The sequence below is a fragment of the Solanum tuberosum genome, unplaced genomic scaffold, assembly GCF_000226075.1.
Source record: "Solanum tuberosum cultivar DM 1-3 516 R44 unplaced genomic scaffold, SolTub_3.0 scf00078, whole genome shotgun sequence".
Classification (NCBI taxonomy): domain Eukaryota; kingdom Viridiplantae; phylum Streptophyta; class Magnoliopsida; order Solanales; family Solanaceae; genus Solanum; species Solanum tuberosum.
This window is the reverse complement of record NW_006239005.1, coordinates 1,139,238-1,155,086: the sequence shown is the minus strand read 5'-3', so window position 1 is coordinate 1,155,086 and position 15,849 is coordinate 1,139,238. Positions and strand designations below refer to the sequence as shown.

The 15,849-nt window shown below is 34.2% G+C and overlaps 2 protein-coding genes across 3 annotated transcripts; one reads left to right on the top strand and one right to left on the bottom strand.

Moving 5' to 3' along the window:
- Nucleotides 1–3,636: 3,636 nt before the first annotated feature.
- On the bottom strand, nt 3,637–6,678 carry LOC102590405 (pentatricopeptide repeat-containing protein At1g08070, chloroplastic-like). Its single transcript, XM_006346562.2, has 2 exons — nt 4,739–6,678; nt 3,637–4,347 (listed from the first exon to the last, which is right to left on the bottom strand). Exon 1 carries the CDS (start codon nt 6,658–6,660, stop codon nt 4,780–4,782), a length of 1,881 nt encoding a protein of 626 aa, XP_006346624.2. The 5' UTR covers nt 6,661–6,678; the 3' UTR covers nt 3,637–4,347; nt 4,739–4,779.
- A 4,406-nt stretch (nt 6,679–11,084) lies between these two features.
- IPMK (inositol polyphosphate multikinase) lies at nt 11,085–15,639 on the top strand. 2 transcript variants are annotated; one of them, NM_001401712.1, is given in 2 exon segments: nt 11,085–11,139; nt 14,060–15,639. In NM_001401712.1, a coding segment is annotated over 1 exon segment (1,227 nt). In that variant the 5' UTR covers nt 11,085–11,139; nt 14,060–14,142; the 3' UTR covers nt 15,370–15,639.
- Nucleotides 15,640–15,849: the final 210 nt, after the last annotated feature.

The window sequence follows — 15,849 nt, the reverse complement described above, 5'->3', positions numbered from 1 at the left end:
AATCATATGAGTAGTCTCTTGCATTATAGAGTTAGTTGTGATTTATTAAGACCCTTTTTGACATTCTTTCAAGTTATAATTATTCTATGTTGCACAAAGTTGGGTGCTTTAGTTCATTATGGGCAAATTGGTGTTAAATTAGTTAACACGGAATAGATTATTATTAGACTATCAACTATTTGACCAATTTGCTGCATTGAGTTGTTTTATTTTTAAGTATCGACTTCTACTCTTTTACTTCACTTGTGCTAATCATTTTATTCATCTTCTTTTCATGAACTCACCCATTTGAGTCCAATGGACTTCCCTCTCTTGCATATTCCTCTTCTTGAGTCAACCTCCTTTGGAATAGTGAAAGGGAAGATAGTACTGTTTGGTTAAAATCCAGACCAAAGCCAGCTGCTCAGTAGCGAAATAATAATGGTCCTAAAAGGCTGAAATTTGAGTTTTTGAACTTAAAAGTTCAACAAAATGACCAGCAGCCTTGAAAAGGCCGGAAAACAGGAAGCTATTATCATTGGGTTAAAACCCAAGAAGACAGCAGCATCAATAGCCTAAGGGGCTGGAAAATTGAAACTTGGACTTTGAAAAGTCCAATTTGAACTCAGCAGCAGCGGCCAATTGTTTTTGGACTAAAAGTCCCAATTCTTTTAAATTTTATCATTCTTACCATGTTGAATGTCTTATTATCTATTATATTATTTGCTTACTAACCTTTATTAATTTAGATGAATCCTTGGGGAGATATTTTTATTCAAGTTTTCAAATTTCGAAATCCATTTTAAGTTAGGCAATTTAAGCTTATTAGAATAACTTAAGAACCTTTCATGTTCTTTCATAGTTATTGAGAAGCTTTAATCCATGTTTATGAGTTTGAAATAATTGTATAGTTCAAAAACTTGACTATGGATGAAATTTTTATGTTAGGAATATTTTTGAGATTTTACAAGTATCAAAAGATTTTTATGTAAGATTTTATAATTAACCCTTTTTTATATATATAAAATTAGCCAAGTTTTTTTAATTCGTCGATCAACCGTGCGTTAGCGGATTCTATAAGATGCCTAAACCCTTCCTTAGAGAATGATTTGAACCCTTACCCGACTTTGGTTTTATTTTTTTAAAAAAAAAAAAAATTCTTTCAAAAACTCCTTTTTAAAAATGGTTTTCTTAGATTTTCCTAAAAATTAAGTAGCGACATCCAAATTACTCATTTTTCCAAAAACTCAACAAAATTGCCAAAGTTGTGAAACAGTTCCGAAATCTTAGTTTTCGAAATCGGGTTGTAACACTCCGGGCGCCAGATCCATGGGCTAATACACACGAAAAATTAAGGAATTTGGGCGGTTCTTAAAAAGGGCTTGCAAATGCGGAAATGGGCGTTAAAAAATGGTGTGAGCATACGTGAAGATTCCCCAACTCATTATGAAGGTCTTTATAAAGTTTTTGGAAAAAGAAAATTGGGTGCTCCGAGCGCCAGATCCATGGGCTAATAAACAAAAAAATTGGGGAATTTGTGCGGCTCTTAAAATAGGGTTTGTAAATGCGGAAATGGACGTTTAAAAAATGGTGTGAGCATACGTGAAGGTTCCCCAACTCATTACGGAGGTCCTCATAAAGTGTTTTGAAACAAAAAAAATTTGGTGCTCCTAGCATCAGATCCATGGGCTAATACACATGAAAAATTGGGGAATTTGGGCGGTTCTTAAAAAAAGACGTGCAAATGCGGAAATGGACATTAAATAAATGGTGTGAGCATATGTTAAGGTTCCTTATCTCATTACGGAAGTCCTCATACAATTTTTTGAAGAAAAAAAATTGTGGTACTCCGGGCGCCAGATCCATGGGCTAATACACACAAAAAATTGGAGAATTTGGGCGGTTCTTAAAAAAGGCTTGTTAATGCGAAAATGAGCGTTGAAAAAATGGTGTGAGCATACGTGAAGGTTCCCCAACTCATTAAGGAGGTCCTCATAAAGTATTTTGAGAAAAATAAATATTAGGTGCTCCGGGCGCCAGATCCATGGGCTAATGCACACGAAAAATCAGAGAATTTGGGCGGTTCTTAAAAAAAGGCTTGTAACTGCGAAAATGGGCGTTAAAAAAATGGTGTGAGCATATGTGAAGATTCCCCCCAACTCATTACGGAGGTCTTCATAAAGTTTTTTGAGAAAAAAAATTTGGGTGCTCCGAGTGCCAGGTTCATGGGCTAATACACACGAAAAATTAGGAATTTTGTGTGGTACGAACCGAAATTTTTGGTATCTGGTATGGTATTCGGGTTTGGGTAAATTTTTGGTATTTGGTATGATTTATGGGAGTAAAATTTTAGAATTATGGTATTCGGGTTTGGGTTTGGTAGGAGACATTAGTACCATTTGGTATTTGGTATTTCTTGAATACCAAATTATCTACTTAATGTAGGTCATATATTAACATTTCAATTACTCATTAGTACAAGTCCAAAGAGAAAGTTATAGAATAAGCATAAACAATCCAAATACATGTCTTTTAGTTGTGTCAATTTTCTTTTCTTGATGTCTTTTTACTTGTTGATCTTCTATTATATCGTGCCTCCACTTCAAATAAAATAGAAATAATTGGAGAAATAGTATTAACTTTGTAATACAATTGGCTATAATTTCAATACGGTATTACCGAATACCGTACCAAACCGAAGTTTAATTTACCATTTTCCGAATTAACAAATCAAAATTCAAAATTTTGGTATTTGATATCTACTTTAAACTACCAATTACCGAAATACCAAACCCGAAATTTGAGAAACCCGAACCGAATAACGAATGCCCACCCCTAATTTTGATGGACTTGGGGATTGTAATAATTGGGCTAAAATTGAAGTATTGGGCTTGAGAAAATGGTAAAGTTAAAGACTTAGGTTAATTAAAATTTAACAAAACATTTATATTTTATTTATGAATAATATATAAATAATTATAAAATTTATATATCTAATTTATCGATTTGGTTATTTTTGCGGTTGTCATTTAGTAAAACCAAAACCAAACCAAATATCGGTTCTTTTTAACTGGTTTGATTTGGATTGCGGTTCGATTTGGTTTTTTAACCATAACCATGAACAACCCTAATGACAACAATGCAATCTAACTTAGCTTTGAAAATTAGTCAAATTAAATCTCGAAAATGCAACATGACAACTAAAAAGGAATGAAGAGGGTACTAGATTAGTTATTACAAATATCGGTCATATTTCTGCTTGCTTCAATTAAGTATTAAATATGAGGAAAATATTTAATAAACTCAATTACGAATTTTTTGAAGGAAGAACTTTTCCCCATATATTCCATGTAAGATTTTCAGTTAGATCTCTTTTTTCTTTCTGCTGCATTGATAATTAGAATGTTGTCTTTCGAAAATAGTCTATCTACCTCCACGAGGTAGTGATAAGGTCTACTACGTATATGCTATCATCTCCAGATCTCACTTAGTGGAAATTCACTCAGTATGTTGATGATGATTAGAATGTTATCTGATGAAGTTGTATGGATTATGAGTTTGTGAATACTCTAGCAATGAATGATTCCAAGTTCATAGTTAGTACTTAGTTGTACTAGCATATAATAAGTTTGAAATGAAAAGAGGATATTTATGGTTTAGAACTTTAGATATAGCAAATCCATTGATATACTGTGTTGAGTTGTTCAACAAATTATGAATGAATTCCGTCCTGGATATCACAGGATCATCAGGAATATAGCAGGGTACAGAGGTGGCCGAGGATTTGGGAATTTTAAGTATCTTCCATATCCCATGTCCTCGTCTTAGATAGCAGAACTTCGAATCGAAGTGCAAACACTATCCACATTGTATGGATGCTCGATGTTTCCACGTTTTGAGTGAACAAGTAAAGCAGATACCTTTTTCATTCTCTTTGGGTGGTCCTGGACTGGATTCTTGGGGTGTCTTGGTGGCAAATAACCCCTCTCCGTGGAAAACTTGTGGGAAAGATTTTAGCTTTAAAGCAAAAAGATTTCTGCAGTCCATAGCCAGTGAGCTTAAATGAAAAATAATAATTAGATGTAACTCGAGCATATACGTCTTCTGGACCAGAAAAGTTGATGTGGTACCTAGTAACTGAAGGCTGGCTACTGGATGGCATTACTTAATAGTTCCATCCATTGCTGATCTTTGACATAATATGGGCTTTTACACATGGAACACCTTGAGCATAGCTAAGCAGCTGTAGGTAGGCCTGCATCATACTTCCAGCATAGCACGAGCACCTTGAGTCCCAACCAGGTAGAAACTATGCGTTGTCGGATTTTGCATGGGATTTCCCACAGTTCCCGGAAGGTAACGTCCAACCTGGGACCAACATATGCAGGGATTCATTATTAAGAAACCATGTAAGATACACACAGTATTCTTTTAGTAACAATCATCTCTGTCCTCAATCGACTTACATGCAATAGCCACATATACTACTCTTCTCACTCTTCCCAGAAGAATTTGTTCAATTAGTAACACAATACAGAACCTTCAAGCAGTATTCTTTTAGTATCTCTGCCTATCTTCAGACATCTTACATTTAACAAAACATATACTACTATTATCACATTCTTCCAGAAGAATTTGCCAAATTCTTAACAGAATACGGAGCCCTCAAGATACCAGTTTCTCAACAAATGCAGATATTATAACGAATTACCTATGGCCTTAGCCATTTCTATCTGAAGAAATGAGTCGGTGGACTTACATGAGGGGGTGATATCACGCAATAATGGGGATGTTCTCATATTAATTTAAGAAATCCAGGAAAACAAGCTCAGGTGCTCTTGATTTTAGAACGACATTCATTGCCAGAAGTGTATAACATATGATGTCAATCTGACAGTGCGTTCTATCAGCAACAAGAAATTCATGAACAAAACCATCTATTTCAATAAAAGAGCATCCAGGTTGCTTTTGGATTCCCTCAGCACCCATATTCCTCCTTACCATCTTCACATCCTTCCACCTAGATGCAGAGGCATAGGCATTAGACAACAGTACATGTGCCCCACACTTCTCTGGCTCCAATTCGTTAATCTTTTTGGCAGCAACCTCGGCCAACTCTACATTCCCGTGTCTACTACAAGCAAAAAGCAGGGATCGCCAAATGACAGCATCCGGCTGAATGGGCATGGAACCAATCAAATACATAGCCTCAACCAGAAGATTTGCACGACCCAAAAGATCAACCAGGCAACCATAGTGCTCAATCCCCGGGGAAAATTTGTATCTCCTAGTCATTTTCTCAAAATTGTAAAACCCTTCATCAACAAATCCACCATGACTACAGGCAGATAAGATTCCAAGAAACGTTACTTCATTCGGACATACTTCTCTTGATCCTTCCATTAGTAAAAATAATTGCAAAGCCTCTTCAGACCTTGCATTCATAGCTAACCCAGAAATCATCATACTCCACGAATAAACATCCTTATTAGTTAACGAATGAAAAACTTCTAGAGCTTTATCAACAAGTCCACATTTAGAGTACATATCAATCAAAGAATTCTTCACTATAAGGTTCATTTCTATTCCACTCCTTTCGCTATAATTATGCACCCACCTTCCAAGATCCAGTGCACCTGAATGCCCACATGCAGAAACTACACAAGCAATTGTGGCAGGTTCGGCCATAACCCCAGCCATCAGCATCACCCTGAATAACTCTATCGCTTCCTTACACATATCACATTTCAAATAACCTGCAATCATAGAAGTCCAAGAGACTATATTTTTATCTAACAATCTGTCAAAAACAGTTTTAGCATCTTCTAAACACCCACATTTCGTGTACATATCAACCAAAGAAGAACCTAAGTAGACATCCATTACAACTCCATAGACCACAATCAACCCGTGAATCTTCTTCCCCACATCAAGCAACTCAGTTCTTGCACAAGCTGTAAGAGCACTCACAATACTTACATCATTCAACCTCACATCACTTTCGCGCAACAATTTTCCAAACACCTTCACTGCTAGATAACAACACCCACTTTGTAAATACCCAGAAATCATACTATTCCAAGTAACAACATCACGAACAGAATCAGGAATAAAATCAAACACCTTCTGTGCAAACTCAACAACCCCACATTGAAAATACATATAAATCAAAGAATTTTGCACAAAAACATCAAATTCAAACCCCAATTTCAAGCTCACACAATGAACTTCAAGACCCTTATGAAAACTAACCAATCTACCACAAGCTTTCAGTACAAAAGGGAAAGTAAAATTATCAAGAATCAAACTTTTCTGCATCATTTGATTGTAAAGACTAATGGCTTCTTGGGGGAATGAACTGTGGGAGTATGCACGGATGAGGAAATTCCAAGAAAAGACATTGGGGTTAGGGATTTGAGTGAAAAGGGTGTGAGAAAAAGTGAGGGTGAAGTCAGAATTTGAAAGACAATGGTGGAGGAGTTGGCTGGAAATGAATGGGTTTGTGAAATAGCCTGAAGTAATGGCATGAGAGAGGATCTGGGTGAAATGGTTGAAGAGTTTATGGGTTTGCAAAAGAGATGGAGAGAATGTGTGGTGAAGTGATTTTTGAGTTTGAGATGTAAGAAGAGAGATTAGGGTTTTGGGTTTTGGAGGTTTGAGTTTGGAGGGAAGCCTCACCATTTGGTTACACAACTAACATTTGACAAGAGAAATGTAGGAAAGGGTCGAAAGTGACAAAGAAAGACGAATATATACATAAATCAAATGTCGAATCAGGTGTCATCAATATAAGAGCGTCTAAAATACAAGAATAGAGCTATATATAACAAGTTTGCATTGTCTAACAAAAATTCAAAATATAGACAATAAAATAATGAAGGAAGACATCAAGTCTCTGGACGTCAAGAGCTCATCACAATTTTAATAACGACCACGATATGATCAAAAATCAACAAGGGTGGCTCGTAGGGCTGGGATAATTTGGTTCAGATCGAAAAAATTGACCAAATTGAATTTATTATAATTTCGGTTTTAGTTTTTCGATTTAATTGGTCGGTTTCGGTTTTAAATTTTAAATTCCGGTAATTCGATTCTATTTAGTAGGAGTATTTAGAATCGTTTTGTTTATGAAAGAAAATAAATATCTCTAATAAAATAAAATAAAAATAGTTAACAAAACCACGAGCTGTGCATGCTCCTCTTTACTCTTGGAGGAATCACAAGGAAAGTTGTTGGTGCATTAGTCAACCTAAACGACATCACTAAAAAACTAAAAAATGTCCATATCGAGTCATGAAAGTTGTTTTACGCACATTTGCAAGCTTAATTTTAAACTGATGGTACTCTAACCTTAAGTCAATCTTTGAGAGCACCGAAATACTCTACAACTGGTCAAAAAGAGCATCTATGCAAGGTGAGGGGTAGTTATTCTAGATAATGACCCTATTCAAGTGTCTATATTCTATATACATCCTCATATTATCATCCTTCTTTTTCACAAACAACACCGAAGCATCCCAAGGCGATGCACTAAGACGAACAACCCCTTTTTTAGAAGCTCTTGATGCCGAGTCTTGAGTTTCCTCAACTCGATCGGGTCATGCAATAAGGAGAGATAGATATTGGACAAGTGCCCGACTCCAAGCCTATGCAGAAATTGATATTCCTATCCGGAGGCATACCAAACATATCAGTAGGAGATACCTCCAAAAAATTTGAAACCACTAAAATTGACTTAATAGAATGGGGTTCAAGACTAACATTCTGAAGATTGACTTATGTGATCTTGGTATGAGTTGGTTATCTCCATATCATGCTAGCTTAGACTGTTATGCTAAAATTGTTCCTGTTTGTATGCTCAGAATGTCTACATTAAAGTGGAATGAGAATTGTAATCCTTTTCTAAGAAGATCATATCTTATATTCATACAAAAAAGTTATTAGGGGAGGGGGGAGGGGGGGAGGGATATTTAGCATTTCTAGGGCAAACTCATATGACAAACTTTATCGATAGAAATTTGTTTAGCATTGTTTGAAGTTGTACCTTGCTCAAACTCATATGACAAACTTTATCTGTAGATGTTTTTAACCCAATTTTGTGCTAGAATTTTCTTGAATCTTAATTCACATTCAACACAATTACCACATTTAAGACTTGACCTTTTCACCTAGGTATAATCAAATTAATCGGATTCGGATCCAATCTCCTGTGTAGAACGATTCAAATCATAGCCTAAAAATACGAGGTGTTACATCTAGGGGTGTACATAGGTCGGTTTGGTTTGATTTTTCATTAAAAAAAAAACCTAAACCAATTATGTTTGTTTATTAAATCTAAAAACCAAATCAAACCACATAAAGTCGGTTTTTTCGGTTTCGGCTTTAGTCGGTTCTTTCGGTTTTTCAGTTTTTTGGGGTTTTACAACTATACGGTATTTGAAAAAGATATCAAATATATTTTCACTTACTTGTGTGATAAGCTAAACTTAAAAAATGTTAAATGAATAGAATTTTTTGAAAAGACGGTAAAATTCACATGAGTACAAAATTTTACAAGCCCAAATTTGAAATAAAATATATAAACATTGATAACTATAAATTAACTAAAAATATACTAACAAAGTAGATAATAAATAATAGTAGTTTTTATCTATAAATAAAATAAAATTATATATATATATATATATTATGTCGGTTTGGTTTGGGTTCCGTTTGGCTTTTTTTTCTTTTAATACCAAACCAAACCAAGAGTAGTCGGGTTTTTTTTGCAACCGTCAAACCAACCAAACCAAACCACAAATCGGTTTTTTTTTTGGTTTGATTTGGTTCGTCGGTTCGATTTGACTTTACGATTTGGCTTGTACACCCCTAGCTATATCATGCTACGAAGGCCCATTTTTCAGATCTAATACTTCCTCAATCATTTTGTTCTTCATTCAATTGCTATTTTGCTTTCATTATAAGATCAATTTATATCGTTAGATCATACTAAGAAATTCAACTAAACCATTATATACATCTATTTCTTTTTATATCAATCTATATCCATATTTTCAAAAAATAAACATCCATAAACCAAACTTGCGGAAAGTTATGTATAATTTGCCTGTGGAGATCCCTAAACTTTTACATTAATATTTTTATAAAAAGTTAACTTTTGGATTATGTCAAAAGAAGGCAAAAAATAAAAAATATTTCTTGAGAGCTAACTTCTCATTCACAATTGCTAAAAACAAAACAAAAAGTTAAAAAATATATTATTATATATTTAGGAATAAAGACAACTTGTTTAAGTGAGGATTAATTTAATACGTTCATCTTGTCTGCCATGCGGAATAGAAAAAGCCAATTTCCTTTAAGGAGTTCGGATCTAGTAATGCTACTTTCTCCCTCATAATCATTATTTTTTAGTGTTCTTTATAAGAATATTATTTTTTTATAATTAAAAATAAATAAATTAATTTTAATTTATTTTTATTTTTGAAATAAGAATTTATAATCATATAAATATCTAAGATTCATTTTAGACTATAAATTTTGAAAGTATATTTATTTGTTTTTTAGGTTTTGTGTTAAGCTAAACAATGTCATTAGAGGTGTGCAAAAATCAATTTAACTAATAAATTGAATAGAAAAAATATTATTAATTTATTAGTATTAGATTATTGAATTAACGGTCTTTAAAATATAATATTATATTAAAATTACTATTTTACTCGTAATTGTATTTACCACTAAGTTTAGTATTACTTTCGATCGTAGACAACACAAACTAGTCTTTTCGTCTTTCTGATGACACCTTCTATCTTCTCGGTACAAACTAGAATTACATTTTCTCTTCTGGATTTTAGATTGATGTGACAAAGATAAACAATTAGTGTTGTTTCTACAATTTATTAATTGCATGTGGCTTTAGAAGAAATTCAACGATTCTATCTTTAAAAAAAATGATAAATGTAGAGATTTGTGTTACACATCCATTCTTATTATTATTTCTGTTTTATGAATATCGTGTATATAAGATTATATGAGCATTTTCTTATCGATTAAATTCAAATGGTTGTAATTCTCTACAGTGTTTTAAAAAATCTATTGGGACTCACCTTGGGGCTTGCTCCCGGGCAGGTATCTAGCAAATCACTCTGAGACTTAAGTATGAGGCTTAGTTTTGTAAGACTTACGCCTTAAGCGTCCGACTGTACGCCATAAGCATACTCAACATCCAATTCTCGTCTCCTGAGGCTCGCCTAACAGATCTTACACAAATTATGTGTTAAATTCTTTAGTTGACATTGTTGACCCTCATAATTCTTGAATAAATGAATGATACTTAATAGTTTTTTAATCTATACAAATTATAAGAAGATTGAGAGTAACTTAAATAACAAGTTGTAATAATGCATCTTTACTATTTTGAAACAGTGTGAGGGTAATTATATATTACAAAATATTTCTTTTAAAAATACATAACAAAATTTTACTTTTTATTACTTATTATTGGTCTTCATATTTTTGTCATATGTCTCAAAATTATCATATTTTATATTTAGCTATTTGAAAATAATTTTATTTTTATTCATGATAAAGTGATGTTTTATTATAATACTAGTATGTTTTATTGATTATTTTCTTTTAGGGGGGAGGGGGTGAAATTGTATAACATGTTAATAATATATTTTCTTTTATTATTAGAAAGCTAAAATATTAGAGTTGATTTGCATCTCATAATAATTTTTATATCATTACATTATTTATATTTGTATAATCATGTTAAAAGTTTTATTTTCTAAAAGTTTTCTTAATCATATTTGTAATTATTTCAAACTATTAATGTATTTTTATTATACTATATATATTATAAATTGAAATTTTAAATATCCAATGAGCTTATTTTTTTTTAAAATCCAATAAGCTTACACATCACCCCTATGCTAAATAAAACGTTCGGTCACACGCCCTCCTTTTAAAACACCGTCTTGGCTAGAGCTACTCAACAAAAATAACACGTGTCTAAAAAGGAATCTTCACACCACCGCACTTAATGAGGCCTCACTAACCAATCCTTATAATCACCTACTTCTATTTAAACCTTGTTCGGACTTTCCGCAAAATGTCTGTGGGAACACATTAAACTGCTTTTTTGGAGGAGTTTAAAGAAAGGTAATTATTTAAAAGTTGTTAGATTTTGAATCTTTAATATTTTTCTCTTTTGGAATTTTGATGTTATTTGTTAGTTAAAGATTATTAACAACTTTTTATTTTGAAAGAATGATTAATTCTTTAGCTGTGCTTCAGATTTTTGGTCAAGAAAATTTGATTCTTTTTTTACTAAAAGAGAAACAAATACAAATACTGACATAAAGTTGCAATCTTTGATCTTATTGTATATTCTTAAATTTATTTATAACTTTTTGTTTTTTTTTTCTTGCTGTTGCTAGCACATGGGCTAAGCTGGTTAAATTTTGTAGTTTACTTGTATATATGTTTAGTAGAGTAAAAGTACTTACTTAGATTCCACTTTCTGCTCTTACTTTTGGTAGATTCAATTTTTATTTCTAAGTATACTGCTGAAAATGGGATTTTTGTTTGCATCTGTTTTTTTTTTTTTTGGGGGTAAAAATGAGATTCATAAATCTGCTTAATGTTAAAGTTACATTTTGTTTCTTTGTTTGAACAAATTTTAGTGATCTGCAATCTTTTGGGTGTGATCTAGCTATGCAGTTCTTTAGAGGTCAATCCAAGATCTAAAAGCAGGGGATGTTCTATTTAATATAGGGATTATACATAAACAGGTACGAAAAGTTAACACTCCAAGTTTGAGTATGCACGTCTAGACACCTCTACTCGTTTCTACTGTGTAAGTTGAATACCCCAACCTACAACATGATCATTTACATACCTCTAAAGTTTATGTGCTATGTTAGCATCGGGTGTCTATGAGACGTAGTGGGACAAGTTGGAGTGTTTATTTGTTAATTGAGATAAAGTTGAGGTGTCTAGATGTGCACCCTCAAAGTTGGAGGGCGAGTTGGAGTGTTTAGTTGTCAGTTGAGACCATTGGAGTATTTTAGATGCACTCTCAAAAAGTTGGAGGATGAGTTGGAGTCTATGTTGATCGGAGTCTTTAAAAATGTTGACGGGTGTGTGTTGGATTCTTCAAAAATAGTGTATTTTTGGAGAATCTGACATAGGTGCGTTAACATTTTTGGAGAGTCCGAACAACATAGGTTGGAGTGTTTAGTTGTCAGTTGAGATTGAGTTGAGGTGTTTAGATGTGCACTCTCAAAGTTGGAATGGTTACCTGCCAGTTGAGGCCAAGTTTGAGTGTCTATTTATGTATTATGCCTTAAATATATATCCATATTTTGAATTTTTCTTGAAGTTTTCTATATATATTATTGTCCAAGTTTGAGGTTGTGCTGGATCTGCCTCTGCATGTCGCAATGTGAAACTTACTGCAACCTTTACTAGAATACAAGTGGTTTAAGTTTTTCCCGGCCCAATAAAATTGCATGACTACTTTTTACCCTCTCAAATGCAAAAATGGCTAGTGCTTTCATGGTTATGTTTTGAGTTTGTGCTCATACTTGTTAATGAAGAGTATGTTCTTCATACGACCTCTTTCACATTTTTCTATCATAATCTGCTTGTACAGCAGAGCAAAATGGATACGGATGTTTCATTTAGCTGAGTTTAACTCATTCGATATTGATGCGTATGATATATGTTAACTTATTCCATGGAGTTGTATAGATACAAATGATTCATATTGTACTCAAACTAATTTGGAATTCAGCTTACTTGATTCACATATGCCAACTTATTCATTTGAGGGAATGTACCTAACATATTTCTGCAAATTACTCGTGTTATTCCACAAGAATGTGGCTTCAAGCTTGCTTGCATCTCGCATTTCTAACTTGTTTCCTGTTCTTTTTCCTTATTTAACTATTTTCTACATGATGTAATAATCCTTTTATTATTTTCACTCGTGTGTGTAAATATATTATAGGTTAAATATGTGGTGTTTGTCCTAGAAATGAATTATCCAAAATGGGAAATATGTGGTTGTCCTTGTGGATACTAGTTTTTAAATCCATCCATCCATTTGTAGATGAACCCATAGTGGAATCATTGTTGGTGGTGGACCAGGTGAAAGCAAGCCTACCATAGAAGATAAGTTTTTGTTGCCAACAATCAAACCTTATGGTTCTTGCTCCATTCAGGGACTTGTAAACTGACAACAAGTGGTGGTACTTTTTTGTTGTTTCATTTGTAATCTGTATAAGCTTCAGTATGCCAGTCAGGATAGAGTCCGCGTCATGAATAAATTAACTTTTAATAAGAAGTTTGGGTATTGTTATTAAAGAATGACAAAAGTCCCACATTGGTGGTTAATGAGATGGGTGGACTCTTTATAAGGCTTGGGCAATCCTCCTCCCTTTGAGCTAGCTTTTGGGGTGTGAGTTAGGCCTAAGACTTAATTTAACAATTGTCTTAAAGATCACGTCTTATTTTAAGAGTTTGAGTGCTGACAGATAGGAACAGCTAAAAAAGAAAACTTTCAAATATTAGTGATCATCCTTGATTTGCTATGTAGTATGTCCCTGAATTTGTGCCATGTTTGGTATCATTTTGTGAATGTTAGTTTTCCTCAGGTAGTTTCTTTAGCTAGTTTGAGCACAAGGTTGGGGGGAAATAATTGTAAGGAAGTGAATGTGTTTGATGAATGTCACAATTGTGTTTCAAGAAATGATGTTATTCGTTGGTCATTCATGTTGTTCTTAGTGGTTGGAGTTATTTTTAACAGCAGGCGTAGCAGAAGCTGCCTATTAATATGTATGGGGAGACTGCAAGTAACATTATTCTGTCGAAGTAACAACTTGGTTCCAGAAACAATCCTGACTAAATGCTTCTATTAACTTTTGTTATTCTTTGGTAAATATAACACCAATTGTTGTGAACGGAGAATCAGCAAAAAATTTGTCCACAACTTCAGATATTTCCCATTCTTTAACTCAGGTTGAACTTTGTGCTTTCTCAAGTGGCTAATAAGAGTTGTAATTTGGTTTCAATACAGGAAACACTTTGTGTGTCGGGGACTTTGATTACAAGAAAATTGCACTTCTGTTTAATTTCTGAAGTGCTTCACTTTCTGTGAAGATGCTTAAGGTTCCTCAACATCAAGTCGCAGGACACGAAGCGGGCATCGGGAAGCTTGGTCCCCTCGTGGATGAATCAGGACGCTTCTACAAGCCTCTGCAAGGTGATGAACGAGGTGCCAATGAGGTTGCATTCTATAGTTCATTGTCCACTAACAGTGGGATCCCAGAACACATTCAAAGATTTTTCCCCACCTTCTATGGAACTCAGCTCGTAGAAGCATCTGATGGATCTGGCTTGCTGCCTCACTTGGTCTTGGAAGACCTTGCTCTAGGTCATGTCAATCCATCGATAATGGACATCAAGATTGGTTCAAGAACCTGGGCACCCGAAGCATCCGAGAAATATATTCAGAAGTGCTTAAAAAAAGATCGAGAATCGTCAAGCCTTTCATTAGGATTCAGGATATCGGGGTTGCAAATCTATAGAAGCAAAGAACTAGGATTCTGGAAGCCTGGAAAGAAAGCTGCTCAGAAACTCTCTACAGAGGAAGTCAAGTTAGTCCTGAGAAGGTTTGTTTCTTCAAACACATTGAATGATTTGGATTTGAGACCTGACTGCGCTTTCGCATCAACTGTTTATGGCGGATCTACTGGCATTTTATCTCAGTTACTGGAGCTGAAAGCTTGGTTTGAGGATCAAACTATATTCCATTTGTATTCTTGCTCAATTCTGGTGATTTTTGAAAAAGAGCTGGCATTGAAAGGAAAGAATCCAGGTGCACATATCAAGCTGATTGACTTTGCTCATGTTTACGAAGGACGAGGTGTCATTGATCATAACTTCTTGGGTGGTCTCTGCTCGTTGATAAAATTTATTTCTGACATTCTTACTGCTCCTAGTGACTGCAGAATAGACATTTCTGCAAAAGCTGATCAGAAGAACCTTACCGCTGATAATGGTGTTGTAGCTGATCATAAGAGCCATACCGCCTCTGATAATGGTGTTGTTGCTGATCAGAAGAACCTTACCGTCTCTGATAATGGTGTTGTAGCTGATCAGAAGAACCTTACCACCTCTAAGAATGGTGTTGTTGCTGATCAGAAGAACCTTACCGCCTCTGATAATGTTGTAGCTGATCATAAGAACCTTACCGTCTCTGATAATGGTGTTGTAGCTGATCAGAAGAACCTTACCGTCTCTGATAATGGTGTTTTAGCTGATCAGAAGAACCTTACCGTGTCTGATAATGGTGTTGTAGCTGATCAGAAGAAGCTCACTGACTGATAAATGGTGTTAGCTGATACAACTCAAACTCTTGTTGGAACCATTTTTCAACCTGGATTCCAACAAGCCACATTTTCCGCCATGCTGTAGATAATTTGCCTGAATTGTTCAATTCGGAGTCCTATGCAATGCTTCCACGCGTGCTTTAAGATTTTAGACACTCTAAACTTACGATTTGTAGTCTCTGATTACATATTTGCTACCTTAGCTCAGCTGTGCTATGAACTCTTTCTTTTGTAGATCAGGAGGCAAAGAACACTTTTTAATGACAAAAAGGAGCATATTGACTTCAATTACATGCATTAATAAATGCTGTTTTCAAAAGAAAAAAACTCTTTTTCCACAGAATTTCATCCTGTCTATATGAAAGGACAGTGAGGTGCAAATAAATGATCCATCTCAAACCAATGTGCATTACTGAATAACCCCAGCTGTCTAATCCTTAAAGTAGAAAAAATGGCAAAAGGATATTAGACCTTA